Raw genomic sequence first — 16,214 nt, 5'->3', positions numbered from 1 at the left:
CCAGCTTAGCTGCACGGAAAGGAAAAATGGGTCACTTAATTAGGGAATAGCGGAAATTGTCAATTTTTAATTGGGAAAGTTTAAAGGAAAACTGTTTTAAGGGAATATTTGTTAGGAGATTCGCGGATTCGAAACACTTAAAAAGTATCTTATAACCTTCAGATATCAGTGCATATATATATATATCAATAATAATTTAAAAAACCTTTACATAAACACATTTTAAGTCTTTTTAAATTATTATTTATATATATATATTCCCTTTTTTATAAAAAATCAATATGAATTATATAGCCATTTTATAAGAACTAAATTAATCATTATTAATCTTAAGCCTTTTTTTTTTCTTATAAAGCAGATAACAGTTTCGAGAATTTGTAACACTTAACATATATCTCAAAACATTTGAATATCAATGCATATTCAAAAAAAAAATGTATAAAGCTTTAAAATAGGTTTCCTTTTTCAATTAGAAATCAACCCATACATTTACCCATTTTATACCAATTAAATAAGTCATTAACAATCATCATAAAAACAATTCAAACATTTTTCTTATTTAATTAAATGATTACTCAAAAGATTAATGCCCATAAACACAAGTACAACTTTTTGTTAACATTCCGAACCAAAAGTTTCATTTTCCTGAGGCACCAAAAGTATTGTAATAAAATATTTATGGTTTTTCTGACTTCTCTTGAGCTTTGAGCGATAGCATTGTTACATTTATCCAGCGGCAATGAACTTAATTAAAATACTTATTTTTCGTTGTGTGTGTGTGCTTCGAGCTTCCATTTCAACCGCAAATTTGTGGAGCTGCCGCGGCTACCACATCGCATAGGCGACTCAATAGTTCCACCAGCAGCAAAAAGAACAGGCTTAAAGCGTTTCCCCCATCAACCTTATAGCCTAACAACCGGCCAACCCCCATCGACGTTGACAGGCAAAGCAAAAAAAAATATATATATTCTATATACAGGCAGAGAAGGGGAAAAAACAACGAAAGAACTGCGACCGCAAATAAAGTCAAAGCGCCACAAAACTCAATTAACAAAATACCCCTGGCTATAGCGGAATGATTCCAGCCGCATTTCCCGCCTGTTGTCCTTTCTTTTCCGCTGCTCGAGAACCGAGTTCCATTGCCATCGTGACTTTATGACTGCCGCATACTTTAAATTCTAGGCAGGCACAGAAAATATTTTAATCAAAATATTTTTAGCCAAGTTCTGGCCAAGAAGCCAAGTTTGGGTCAGCCCTTATCCTTTTCGCTTTTCGCTTTTCCGGTTTGCGCCACACAAATAATCAAAGCACTTAATGAGTTGCATAATTCTGGCATTCATTTCCGGTGGAATATGAAATTTCTCAAGAAAAACAAAGGGGATTCGAAAGTTGAATAAATTTGGTAGCGAAATGTTCACTCCCCACTTGAATATTTTATTGAGTTAAGGAACTCGTACCGCATCGATCTGTGTAAGTCTTTAACTTAATAATGTTTAAGGGTGTTTAGTAAAACATATGGAAGATAGAGGCTAACATTTAATAAAGAAACCTACGTTCTTTTTGTTTACTGTGTACCTTAAGATATTTTAAAAGCTTTAGAGATTTCTGTTCTGCTAGTTTTTCCCAAAAATAATATTTGTACATTTGCGCAGGAAATGCATTTGCCCAACGAACCCAAGGTAATAAGTTTACATTCCCTTCGACCGAGGAGAAGTGCATTCCAAACAGGAAGTTAGCTTTCCGTTAAGTCTCATTCCATCTAAAAATTACCCTTTTTTTGGTTTCTACACTCCACTCACTGCAATCCGCAATCGCTTTTTGTACTTACAGATACTGCAAGAGATGATGGTTGAAATTGACTACGATGCCGACGGCACAGTGTCCTTGGACGAGTGGCAGCGGGGCGGGATGACAACTATTCCATTGCTGGTGCTCCTAGGTGGGTAATTTCCCACTCTGCACAGGGAGAAAATATCACTATGAATTACGGCCATTTAAAATTTTCATATATGAATAAATCCATATATGCATTTTGATAGGAAGTCCTTATCGAATTCTCAACTCTCTATCAACTAGATTCCAACTAATCTATTTGGAACATAGTGTTTTAAGATCCAGCTTTTTCAAGAACCCTTAATTTATTTGAGAGGTCTTTTAGATAGTTTACATACCATCAAAATAATCATCTTTCAAACATTTCGAACATAAATAAAAGATCTTGGACTTATAAATTACAATAACAATATAAGCATCTTAAAAAAAACTTTAAATATTTTTTGAAAGAACAATCATATTTTGTTTTTTGAAAATGGTTCTTTAGAATTATAATATATAATAATAATAATATATAATATACAATATAAGCTGAATATAATTAACAGCACAGATATAATATCATAGGCTCCGCTCGATAAAAGTCCATTATGATAATTATAACATGTATTATGTTTATTTGTTAATATTTAATTTCAGTATAAGATAGTAGAATATTATTTTAATATCCTTATCCTAAATGCCATTTTAATTGTTTGAAAATAAATTCCAAGCTCTTTACTAATTCGGTTGGAACAGGTTAGGAAGACTTTTGCTAAACACCCCGATATATAACATAAAATGCAGTGGCGGATCCACGGGGGGGGAAATAGGGAAATTTCCCCCCCTTGGAACCACAGAACCTGAAAATGCATGCACTCTGTAATGCATGCATATGGTTGACTTTTCAAATATAACCACTTTGTTTACCTAAAAATTGGGATGGATAATTTTTGTTTTATAATTTGTACTGTATTTCTCTCGCAATAATAAGTTTGAACCCCAAATCGAAGAATAAGTTCAATTTCCCCCCCCAAGAATCGTCTCTGGATCCGCCACTGTAAAATGCATTATAAAATCCAATAAAAATAATTCCCAATAGTGTATGATATTTTCTCTCTGTGTAGCCGCACCTCGTTCCCCTGCTAAATGCGCCTTTGCCGGCTGAATGCCTTGATCTGTGACTGGTTGGCTGCTGCCGTAATAATCAAGTCATTTGCCCAGGTGGCAAAGGGGAACGGGGAGTTGCTGCAGGCGGCATCCTCTATACGCTTATGCAAAGTGACAAGGATGCTCTATGCCAACTCTTCACCCAACCTCCACCTCCACCCCCCATCTCCATTTCCACCTGCAATTCAATCCCTACACCTCAATCTTCCCCAGGTGTCGACAGCACCACGCTGAAGGAGGACGGCATCCACGTGTGGCGCTTGAAGCACTTCAGCAAGCCGGCGTACTGCAATCTGTGCCTCAACATGTTGGTGGGTCTCGGCAAGAAGGGTCTCTGCTGTGTGCGTGAGTATCTGTGAGGAGTATCTGTGGCGAGTATCTGTGGGGGCCATCTAAGTGGGGGCGTCTGGTGGCAGGAAATTGTCTATTTCAATGGCCAAAGTTACTTTAAGGCCGTTTTACCGCCCTGAAGCCATAAAAGCTAGAAGAAATTTATCATATAAATATTAAAAGAAACCTATTAGGGTGCATTTTGTTCTCGATTAGCTAGTAACAAAATAAAAATGATTGCTAGACGTCGAAATATATGTGAAATTTTGTTTGTCACCTTTTAAACCTGTGATGGTTTTATAATCAGGATGTTTAGGAAACAATTTCAAGTATAATCCCAATAATTAAACATGATTGCATAAATGTTTTCAAGCTTAATTTATTCTATTATACAATGTTATATAAATCAACACATTTAAATACGGTTGCATTATTCAAGCTTTAATCTTAAGTCCACATTAATCGATGCTTAACAATCATTGCATTATATTTGTCAATGATATTATCATATGTATGCCAAGCTGGGAGCTTAATTAAAGCCTTCTGAAGGACGAAATGAGCATAGTTTTATTTGAGATTAATTTAAATTTCCCACAAATTCAAATGTATTTAAATTATAATTACTTAGCTAAGCCAAATTGACATTGCATTTTATTATCATCTCTGACAGTTTGCAAATACACGGTCCACGAGCGGTGTGTGCAACATGCCCCCGCCTCCTGCATCACCACCTATGTGAAGTCGAAGAAGCCCAAGTGTGGGGGAGATCTGCTGCACCACTGGGTGGAGGGCAACTGCTACGGGCGGTGCTCCAAGTGCCGCAAGAGGATAAAGGCCTACCACGGCATCACCGGACTCACCTGTCGATGGTGCCACATGATGGTGAGTGGGCGGGCTTGACCTTGGGCATTGATTTAGGGTTGGAAGAGGTGAAGGTTTAAGTGTTCTACTAAAATTTGTGTATCGACAAATCTTCACTGAGAATAAAAGGTCCACTACGGAACCGTAAGATTTCAGACCCAATCCGACAATTAATAACACATTGGAAAAATAAATTTTTCCTAAAGCAATTTAATTTTTTGTCGACATTTTCTGACCAATTCAAACTATAACCGTAGCATGACATTGGGAAATCCCAAAATTGCCCTTAATTGGTTAAATTTGGTTGGCGATTTTGGTTAAGTTTAAAATAGCTGATTTTCGTATGCAAGTAAAAGCTAAAGTTAGAAGTATCTAGAGTGCTCATCGCAGGTTGGCGATTGAAATGACTGATTATACTCAGTGGGTAATTACCAGATGCAAGTTAAGCTTAAGGTTAGAAGTAACATCTTATTGAGAAAACAAATTTTTCTTTCCGAACAAATGTACTACATATTAAATTTTTCCGACAGATATCAAAATATAAGCGCAACATTACTTTGAGTATTCTCTAAAAAGACCTAAAGCGGTTAAAGATGGTTAACGGTTTTGGTTTAGGCTTAAATGACTGGTTGTAATCCGTGGATAATGATCTAATGCAAGTTAAAGTTAAAGTAACATCACATTGAGAAAACGAACTGTTCTTTCCGAAAAATTTTACTTCATGTTAACTTTATCTGACAGATATCAAACTTTAACCGTAACATGACATTAAGAAATCCGGAATAGCATTAATCGGTTAACGTTGGTTGGCGATTTTGGTTAAGGCTGAAATGGCTGATTATAATCAGTGGATACTCACCTAATGCAAGTTAAAACAAGGAAGAACGCTATAGTCGAGTACCTCGACTATCAGATACCCGTTACTCAGCTAAAAGGACCAAAGGAAAATGGAGATATGCAGCAAAGCGAGGTTGAAATGCGCCACCTACCGGCGGTAGACAGATTTAAGCGTTGTGGGCGTTAGAGTGGGCGTGGCAAAGTTTTTTTTGGATCAATCGATAGGTATTGACAAGACCAATACATTTCAGTTAAAATTTTTTATTTAGCATGAATATTGTGGGCGCCACAGGCTTGGGCGGTTTGTGGGCGTTAGAGTGGGCGTGGCATATTCGCGTGACACACTTGCGCTGCGCTCAAGCCTACGGAATCTAAATCTGAAATCCCATTTCTCTATCTTTGATATTTTCCGAGTGACCTGCGTTCATATTTACGATTTTTTGAAGTTTGTGGGCGGTTTGTGGGCGTTCAAGTGGGCGTGGCAAACTTTTTTTTGGGTCAATCGATAGGTATTGATGAGAACAATACATTTCAGTTAAAATTTTTATTCTAGCATGAAAACTGTAGGAGCCTCAGTTTTGGGCGGTTTGTGGGCGTTAGAGTGGGCGTGGCACTCTGCTGAAACAAACTTGCGCTGCGTAAGAAGCTCAGGAATCTGCACGCCTAATCTCAATAGCCTAGCTCTTATAGTTTCCAAGATCTCAGCGTTCATCCGGACGGACAGACAGACGGACAGACGGACAGACGGACATGGCTAGATCGACTCGGCTAGTGATCCTGATCAAGAATATATATACTTTATGGGGTCGGAAACGCTTCCTTCCGCCTGTTACATACTTTCCGACGAATCTAATATACCCTTTTACTCTACGAGTAACGGGTATAATTATAGTTAGAAGTAACAACACATTGAGAAAACGAACTGTTCTTTCCGAACAACTGTACCTCATGTTAACTTTATCTGACAGATATAAAACTTTAACCGTAACATGACATTAAGAGATCCTGAATAGCATTAATCGGTTAACTTTGGCTGGCGGTTTTGGTAATGCTTACAATGACTGAATTTCAAATGCAAGTTAATCGAGATAGAAACAAATCGGTGACAAGAACAAATCAGATCTGTGTCGCCGGTTGGATTGCCGGCATTGTTTCGAAACAAAAATTCCAATTACTCGGGAAAACAAGGCAGCCTTTGGCCCAGCACTCCGTCTGCAGTTTTGTCGGCAGCTGTGATTCGCAGCCCGGCAGAAGCCCCAACACATCCAGTTACCAGTTACCAGTTAGCAGTTACCAGTTCCCGATACCTCCCCGAAATTCCCAGAGCCGGATGCGATCCGGGGCACACATGAGCCGGGAACTTCGTTATGGCTGGCAAATTGTCACGTCCCGAGCAAATTGCGCCGCAGCCGTCGCCGTTGCATGCCACCAACTTTTGTGTCCTGTGTCTTTGACAAGTGCAGCGGAGATAATGCCGAATTCGTTGTTGCCCGAGCGCCGCCGGCGGGAGCGGAGGTCGGGAAACTTGGTCCTTCGATACGGATTCCGATTCGGATTCGGATGCTGCTGCATCGGCAAATACTTTGTAAGCCAAACGTTGCCAGCGCTTTTGACAGTCAATAACTTTGCATTTTGAGTGGATGTCGGTGTCTGTGGCTATGTCTGTGGGTGTATCTGTGTGTCCTCAAAGTTTTGCCCTCGATAAGATGGGAACGTGGTTGTTATGCTGTCCTCCGGCAGCAAATTCCTCACCACAAGAATGCTTTACCTAATGGTATTTTCTAAGGAAAAGTATATCAATGTCTACTTAAAGTGAAGACACAAATTTCAAGGCAAAACTTGAACACAATATGCAGATTTTTCCAATATTTTCTTTTATATACATATTTTAACATCAATTTAAACAAAAATTCCGTCTGAAATTTAAAAAAAACTTGGAATTCATTTATGTATAAAAATATATTCTATTCGGGCTGCTTTTTTATTAAGTAAATAATTAATATCAAGAATGTAATTAAATATATACCTTTTTTCCATTAATATTTATATTAATATTTTAATTTTAATTAAAAATTTATAACAATTACCCTATTAAAATTAAAAAAAGTTATTATTTTAATAAATAAAAAAAAATTAGCTTGAATTTTAAAATATAAATTATAAAAAATGAATAACCTAAATATTTATTCGAAAAAGGAGTCAAAAATGTTATTCGTTTCACTTGTCAATGCCAATATTCTTTTTCTCCGACCTCAAATCATTTTATTTAATTAAAAACAAAAAGTCTACAGCTTGGTCATTAGTGGATGACCAACTCCAAATCAATTCCGAAGGCGGCAGCTGTGAAAAAAAGACAAAAAAGGAAGCCACGCGGCCATTAGCCAAAAAAAGCGGCAAGAAAACACTTCACCCAAATTGGTATTTAAATGAAAATCCGCGCCAAATCTCATTTAGGCCAAAATTAACCATTTTTTCTGCACCGCGAGTAGTCGGCGCTAAAAAACTTTTAATCGGATTCATTAAGGCGAAATGAACGCCTGAGAGTCGCCTCAACCTCCTCCACCGTCATAAGTGGCTTTTGGCCAGCAATGAAGTGGAAATTGAATTTAAGAGCGTAAAATTTCTATTAGACCGCGCTATCCTGCGCTGAATTTTCCTTTTACCCGCCGCGCTGACTAATTTAATTCGGATTCGTTTTCCCATTCCACCACCTCGATAGCTCCACAACCGCTGCGCCTCGTCGGTGAAGAAGGAGTGCACTTTGGGGGAATACTCGGAGCTGATTGTCCCGCCCACGGCCATCTGCCCGGCTGTCCTGGATCGCCAGCGCTCCGTTAACCAGGCCAACAAGGTACGTTACCAGCAATTTAAAACTAATATATCCTTAAACCTGCCCCATCAAATTATTAATTTATTATTATGATATTCTGTTTATAAATAACATACCCTGCTTAAGATATTTTAGGGGATAATTTACCATTTTTAAAAAGAGCTTACAAACACTACAATTATTTTATAATAAAGAACCAATAACATTTTTTAAATATTAAACAATTTATTTGTTAATAAAGTTTTTGAATTTCGTTTAAAATAAGTTTATAAAGTTAGTGATTAAAAGCTCATTAAAAAGATTTAAATTCAAATACAATAGCTCATCTAGTTTCATTATCTCATTTAAATTATAAATTATCATTATAAATTAAGGGACATTTTTTCGAATTCCAACACATTTATTATTATAAAACTTCTTTGAATAAAAATTATATTTTAATTTGTAAGTCTTTAAATACAACAATTTTATATAATTCTTCAAAGTTTTTTTTATGAACATTAAAGTTATGAAATATAACTAATAAAATTGATTATTTTCAAGGACCCAAAATGCTAATAAAAACAAATTTTTTTTTGAGTAAAGTACATTTTAAAGTTTTTCTTAGTTAATTTATATTGCTAAAACAATTAAAATTCCTTAAGAATCTAAAATAGTACCCTCCTGCTAACCTCTAAAATCGGCCAACTAACCTAACCCCCCTTTTAAAATTGAATTTCCGCCTATAAAATTGTACAAAACACCCCCAAACAATTGGAACTGCTGCCTGCTTTGTGCCCCTGCCCACCCATTTCCATGATACTTGCCGAATTCGTAACCAGAAATCCCAAATGCATCACCACCAGGCCACGCACTTTCAAATCACGCCGCCGGACGAGCTGAGCTGCCCGCTGCTGGTGTTCGTCAATCCGAAGAGCGGCGGTCGCCAGGGGGATCGCATCCTGCGGAAGTTCCAGTACATGCTCAATCCGCGCCAGGTGTACGACCTGTCCAAGGGCGGGCCCACGGAGGGTGTGTGTGTGAGTGATGGCCGTTCAAGCACGGTGATTGATTTCCGCTCTCGTTGCCAGGACTCACGCTCTTCAAGGACCTGCCGCGCTTCAGGGTCATCTGCTGCGGCGGCGACGGCACCGTCGGCTGGGTTCTGGAGGCCATGGGTGAGTGTTTCCGGGAATGAAGTCCCTTTAAAAAAATATTTTTATGTTATTTAAAACAATAACTAGATATATTAATATACATTTTCTTAAATATATAAACAAATACAAGCAGTCCCCTTAGAAGTTAAAGCATTTGAAATTGTTTCAATGTTATGAAAGAGGCATAAAAACATCTTATTTTCTGAATTCCAAAAACATACTGCCCATCCATTCTAAAAAGATTAAATATGAAAATTATAGGTTTTTTATCATAATTAGAAACCACTACCCAGAAGGCTTATACTACATCTAAAAGTCAGTAAAAAATCAAATTAAAAGTATTTGCTTGGCAATTTATTTTTTGTATTCCTATTAAAATAACAGTAGCCAAATAAAATGTATATTAATTTTTTTTTGATATTTTCTTAAATGATAAATGAACTCTAAGATAAATATTTTTCTTACTTTCCTGCAGATTCCATAGAGTTGGCCAGTCAGCCGGCAATTGGAGTGATTCCGCTGGGAACGGGCAACGACCTGGCCAGGTGTCTCCGGTGGGGCGGTGGTTATGAAGGCGAAAACATCCCAAAACTTATGGATAAGTTCCGAAGAGCCTCCACAGTGATGCTGGACCGCTGGAGCATTGAGGTGACCAACACACCGCACAGCGATGAACTGCGACCCAAGGTATTTTACTAAAACTTCATATTTATATATAACTAATATATTACTTAATGAATTTATTTAAACAAATTATTGCAATATAAAGAATGAATAGGTTTTTAAATTATTTTAATTTAGGAATATAGGTTTTTAAATGCATCCAATCAGTGAAAATTCATCTGTCATATGGACTAGGTATCCTTGTTTAATTTTAATAATTAACTTATACAGGTTTAGGAATAGGATTTTAATTTATTTTAATTTTGGTATATAGGTTTTTAAAATGCTTCCAATCAGTGAAAATTTACCTGTCATATGGCCTAGGTATCCTTGTTTAATTTTAATAACTTACGTAGGGTTTCTTTAGGTTCCAGGGCCTTGGTAGGTTAGGATACTTAGAGATATCTGACTAGGAATGACGTTGTTAAACTTGCTTTGTTAGATACAGAAAGTCCTTAAAGAGCACAATTTATGGCAATTTGTGTTTTATGTATTACCCTAACTCTAGTCTAGTTACGAGTTTAGGTATATTTACGTCTCCAAACGTTTCAAATCGAATTGGCATGCTTAACGTTGGCCATAACCCGCCCAGAGGAGGCGTGGGTGGGCGTGGTCAGGGCCTGCCAGCTGGAAAATCCAATTATTGGCCACAAAGCGCTTACCACGCACACCATCCTCATGGATTTCTCCTGGGAGGAGGAGCAGAGAGGGTGAAAAACGATTACACAAACTAATTTTGCTGGCTAGAAGGCGTGATGCTGACGCTGCCAGCCTGCAATCCGCAAAACTTCCACCTTTGTGCCTTTTCCAACTGGCAATTGTTAACCGAAGTTTTCCCTTCTTTTTCATTTATTTTCCCCGCTGCAGGTGACGCTGCACTCGAACATGCAGAAGGTGATTGAGCTGTCGCAAAGTGTTGTGGTCGACAAATCGCTGATGGAACGCTTCGAGGAAATTCAAAGGCAGAGCAAGCTGGCAACCACAGCGGCCTCCAGCACATCGATTATGATGGCCAGCGAAACGGAAACGGAAATGGAAGTGGAAACGGAAACGGAAACAGCCACCATGGAGTTCGGCATTGGCAGAACGACGCGCACCACCACCACCAAGAGCATTTCGATGTCCACATTCGAGACGCAGTGCCTGCAGAAGACCCTGCGGACCGCCCTGAGCAGCAGCAGCAGCAACACGAGCAGCGGCAGTCCCTGCAACGGCGGCAACCGGGAGGCGGCAACGGAAACGGAAACGGAAGTGAGGGCCAGTGTCGATGCCGTGGCCATCAGAGCCGGTGGAACGGAAAGGCAATCACTTGAGACGCTGCTGCTGCAGCACAAACAACAGATGCAACAGCAGCAGCAGCAGCAACAGCAGGAGCAACAACAAGGATCGATTGCTCCTGCGGAAGCTGCAACAGCAACGCCAGATGGGAATAATCAAAGCGATAATAATGGCCAGCGCAATAAGCAAAACAACATCCTTAAACAGCAAATTACATTGTCATTGGATTTGTCCGACCATGAGGACGATGGCGATGGCGATGGCCATGGCAGCAACAGCAACAGCATCCCTGCAACACCAATCACGCCCACACCCACAACACCAAATGCCACGTCGAGTGTGCCGGCACAACAGCAACACCAACAGCAACAGCAGCAACATCTCCAGTTCGAGCAGCAACAGAAGCCCATCAAAGTGCAATCTGACAAGGACTGCACGGTGCCCTACAATATTATCAACAATTATTTCTCCGTCGGCGTGGTGAGTACGCTTCACTGCAGGCACTGAAAGAAAAATATGCCCATTCGGAGGGTTTTATTATAACTTATTGAAATGAATTCTTTATTTATTTAAAACTGAAAGAAAAATATGCCCATTCAGAGGGTTTTATTTGAACTTATTGAAATTAATTCTTTATTCATTTAAAACTTTGAAATCATAATCATCCTATCTGATTTTGAAACTAAAGACCTTTTTCTAGAGTGCCAGTTAAACTGACAGATAGCTACTTAACTGAAAAACTTACGACTATAATACCCTGTCGTAAAAGCCAATGTATTTTCTGGACTTATAAAATTAAGCTAAACCAAAAACAATAACGTTGTGCTATAAAACACATTTAACAGGCGGTCTGATATCAGTTAATGTTAACCCTTGCTAAAATGATTCCTAACAAATGTTAACTGGCACTTGAGACAGAACTTTTAAGAGGGAAATAAGTTTTGGTTTTCAGGCCAACAAAAATTAATTCAACCCACTTACAAATATGGAGAAGAAAATTCTGCATACAGAACTTCAATAATAATATTATATTATCAAGAAGGAAGTATAGCTTAATAAGTTTTATTATCTCTATTTATAAAATAAATTAAGGGAATTTTTTTCACGTACAAACAAATTTATTATTATAATAATATAATATTATCAAGAAGAAAGTATTAAATTGTCAGAATCAATACCATTTTATGACTATCATTATCGTGCAACTTGTATTTTATTATTTAATATTATTATTAATAGTTTATTTAAAACCTATTCCCAAATCAAAACATTAAATATTATTGGGATATCAAAGGACTTCTTGTAGGTTTTCCAAATGTGGTATTATTTTCACCAAGAGTAAAAAAGAAGGAAAAACAATTTCTAAAATTTCATATACAAAATTTTAATTTTCATAAATGTAGAAGTCCAAACATATTTTGCTTTATTGTTTATTTAGCTTTTTCAAATTTATGACAAATCATATTTAGTTATTTCCCAAGTTTTTTTTTTAGTGTAAGTGCTGGAATGTTTAGAATGCAGTTCTTGTTTTGCTGAACGTTGGATTGCCAGTCCGATTCGTTGCATCGAGTAATGCCGACGTGTCCGCATCCAGTTTCACTCCATCACATGTGATGCGTTAAGCCGGCGGTTGTCATGCCGTTTCCACTCCGATTCCCACTGCTGCTCGTGTACTCCATCCTGTTGTAGGTTCAATCCCAGGCCCATGCCCATGTCCATGCCCATGTCATCGGCAGTGGCCACATCCGCCCCAGAACGAAGGCAGCCAGGGCACAATTTTCATAATTAGTGAGGACGAGCTGTCGTGGCTGTTGACATGGGATTTGCATTTGACAAGCCCGCTCGCCAGGCTTAATTTGATTATCTAAGCAAATCGCGTCACAAGTCCTCAGTCTTTGTCTTCAAGTGATTTGCCGGAAAATTGCTCTTTGTGTAGGTGTACAAGTAATCAAAACAGAATTCTTAATTGGAAATTTGAGAAATTGCGTTAGGATTCAGGCACTTTGTGCGGCATCATAGTATATCTACAGTATAATTATTTATTTGCCTTTAATGGAATAAGGTTGATTGCTACCTATATATTGAGTCTAATGGTTTATGCAGAAAGATGTTTTGCCTTTATAAATATCAGTAGGTAGTTATTATAAACTACGCTATTGTTTGATTGACTTTTATAATGCTTAGGACCTTGACTTATATATTTTTTTTAATTTATAGGTATTATAAATAGTTGCTTATAACTCATATGAGCTAAAACAAAAAACATTAAATTAAAGAAAATGTTATGTGCTCTAAATCCAGTCGCCTAATAGCCTTTAAGGCAAACAATGTTTAGCCAAGCGACCCGGGGGCTGCTCAATAATTCATTAAAATCGACTTAATCATTTATTCAGCGTTTTGGACAGGAGACCGCATATTTCCGGCTTACCAGGCCAAACTCCAGCCACAATCCACAAACGCCCGCAACTGAATAACCTTTCACATGCAAATTTCCCTAGAACTCGCCTTCGGATGGATACATTCATAACGAAGCAGTGAGCTGAGCTCAAACAATGGGGTTTCAATAAAGAATAGAGAACGTTTTCCGTAGCCGTAACCCCTGGAAAAACCTGAAAACAGAATCGTGCCCGGCGATTAGTCAAAGACTCTGCCGCGTTGCAACACATTTTGCATGCAAAGTGGCTGATTGCCACAAAAGTCGAATGCCACACGCCCGAGGCTCAAGTGCAGATACAGATGCGGTGCAGGGTTTCAGATGCAGATACACATACAGAGGCAGATACAGATACTTTTGCAGTTTGAGCCCGGTTCTCGGTTCTCAGGAGTATGCAAACGAGGTGGCAGGAGTTAAGCACACAATCATCAGTTGTGCATTTGCATCATTGATGCTGCATTGCATTCGATTGCCAGGTGAAAGGCGGCTGAAAGTGCAATTTGCACTGTTTGCCAGCACTTTTTGCCAGCTTTCGAGGCCAAATGTATGCCAATCGCTTTGCCTGCGAAAAATCCAATCAAGCTGGCCGTCCCAAAAGTTAGGCAACACTTTTCCGGCGTCTGAAGAATTCACGTAAAAATACCCAAATAGCCAAAAACGTTTAAATTAATGAATGCCCAAGCTGTGGCCAGAACGAAACTTGTCTCATTATAATTTCCAGCAAGTGTTAAATTAGTAACTGCTCAAGGCGACGCCAAACACCGCAAAGTCAAGGAAAAGAAACAGATTGCGCCCCAGGGACCAACACATATAGTATAGCTAAATATATACCCACAACCCACACACACACACACACCCTGGCCAATAAATAGAAGGAAGGATGAAACTTTGCAAACTTTCGTAGGGGCTTTTGAATAATTTAGTATGATGTGAGATATGAAAATGGCTGGGAGGTTAAGGAAGCAACAACAAAATCACAGATACTCGCACTTTTAGCGGCCTGCACTCCGTTTATCAGGCCGGGATTTAAGAGGGCCATAAAGAAAAGTTAAGTGACAACTTTACAGCAACGGGCAGGCCGCAGAAAATGAAATGAAATGAAGGCCAAATAAAAAGGAAATGCGGTACAAATATCAGCCAGCCGATGTCCTGCCTTTCGTTTGTGTTTATGTTTGTGGCAGAGTGCAAACACGCCTTTTGTTTGGCGGAAGTACACAGAAAAATTAGGGATACAAGGGTCAATTTTATATAACCTAAAGAAAATGGAGGGTTTTTTAAATTCATTTTCTTATTGCTTTAATTTCTTTGGTACTTATTTAAATGTAAAGCTAATTATTCTGTTATTTTGGGTGCTGACCGCCAAAACTTCTTTATATATTATTTCAATGCTAGCATTATCCATTATTTATTATCACAATCATTGATTTTAGAGATTGGTTACTATTTCTTTTTGAAAAGATTCAAAGTGTAATTAAAAATACTACTAGAAATCAAGTATTTCAACCAATGACCAATGATACTTATTAAAGTTACCACTTAAGGTATGGGAAAAATCCTAACTTTATCTTTAGTTAGCATAATCGGAAAACTAGAACTTTTGGGATCAAAACAAATTTATTTAGTTAGAAAACAAAGCTGATACGGTGATATCAAAGAAGGGCCAACTTTTCAAAATACATAACTATCAGTTTGCAGGGAATTTTCCCGTGTATAAGCAGGCTGGATGGGTGGTTGTGTGGGTGTTGTCCCTGCGTAAGGTCACACATTTGTCAAGTGGCAGCTAAAGCCGAAATCCTTTTTGTGCAAACATTTTGCGCTCCCCTGCGCCACTGATATCAGCCTAATGCCCCTGCCCACAGATCCCCGGCAATTGCACACCAGATCCCAGAAAATCCGCACCAAAACCGAAATAAAAATGTGTGCTTCATATCCAGTTTGGGATTTTCTGGGGTTGGGATTGGGTTTCCCTCTATCTATATATGGGTTTTTCGGTGCGTGTTAGTTTATTTATGACTTGATGTGCGTCTGTTTAAACAGTAGGCGTCTACAGGCAAACTGACGGCGATGATGTTACTGCCGCTCCTGCTGCTGGGATTTCACTTGTCGGACACATTTCACACCGAGAGCTCTTTGTCCTGGGCCCATCACGAAATCCATTTAACACTCATGTACACGAACATGTGTCTGGTCTGCAGGGGAGTGCTCCTCCGGCTCAAGTGGCACAGCTTCTTGGGAGCCAGCATCCGCATTCGCCTCCTTGGGGAAAAGTAGAAGGAAAGAGCCGAAGATACTCCTCCTCGAGTAATACAGCATGAAAAGTATTTCACGCTGACACTTGGGTTTAACGTCAAACAATTGACGTTGAGCGCCAACTTGTGCGACGATGATAAAAGTGCGAGCTTCAGCCAGTTTTGGGAGTTGAGCTCAGCATTTAGCCATTAAATCGGGCTTTGGGAACAAACTTTGTATGGGAAGACAAGGGCGGGGCGTTCTTCTTTAATTTTATAACTCGACGTGTCTTTCCAAATTATTTACTGCTTACAAAGGGCTACTAAATCATGAGTGTCGTCCATTAATAGATACTTAAACAGCCTTTTAATCGGTTTCAGTATAGATAGTATAGATGTAGTACAGGTAAAATAAAATCGACCAATATTAAATGTAGACTTCGATTACCATATTTAATGTTAAAACTTATAGACAAATGAAATAAACTTAACAAGGAAGTTAAAGCATTTGAATAAGGAATTCTTTAACCTGCGAACAACGCGAATTCTTGAGATGCGTTGGCGCCTTATTAATGGGTACTTAAAATTTTTTGCTTAGATATTTTTTAAACCTTTTCACCCATTTTAGAGATTAG

At 38.5% G+C, this 16,214-nt stretch overlaps 1 protein-coding gene across 4 annotated transcripts in view; it reads left to right on the top strand.

Annotated features, from left to right (window-relative positions):
• The window catches only part of LOC119549209 (diacylglycerol kinase 1), a 56,194-nt gene that overhangs the window by 33,465 nt on the left and 6,515 nt on the right, over positions 1-16,214 (top strand). Inside the window, exons 10-17 of one of the 4 annotated variants that reach the window (XM_037857057.1) lie at positions 1,831-1,939; positions 3,196-3,327; positions 3,983-4,194; positions 7,730-7,861; positions 8,662-8,851; positions 8,911-8,997; positions 9,452-9,663; positions 10,507-11,397. In XM_037857057.1, coding sequence (XP_037712985.1) covers positions 1,831-1,939; positions 3,196-3,327; positions 3,983-4,194; positions 7,730-7,861; positions 8,662-8,851; positions 8,911-8,997; positions 9,452-9,663; positions 10,507-11,397 — 1,965 coding nt within the window. Of the gene's footprint in view, positions 1-1,830; positions 1,940-3,195; positions 3,328-3,982; positions 4,195-6,197; positions 6,596-7,729; positions 7,862-8,661; positions 8,852-8,910; positions 8,998-9,451; positions 9,664-10,506; positions 11,398-16,214 lie in introns of those variants that run through there. The other 3 variants (XM_037857058.1, XM_037857059.1, XM_037857061.1) reach the window with 3 other exon arrangements.

The sequence above is a fragment of the Drosophila subpulchrella genome, chromosome 2R (assembly GCF_014743375.2).
Source record: "Drosophila subpulchrella strain 33 F10 #4 breed RU33 chromosome 2R, RU_Dsub_v1.1 Primary Assembly, whole genome shotgun sequence".
Classification (NCBI taxonomy): Eukaryota; Metazoa; Arthropoda; class Insecta; order Diptera; family Drosophilidae; genus Drosophila; species Drosophila subpulchrella.
Note: the sequence above shows the minus strand (reverse complement) of the source record. Positions and strands in the feature narration are given on the sequence as shown.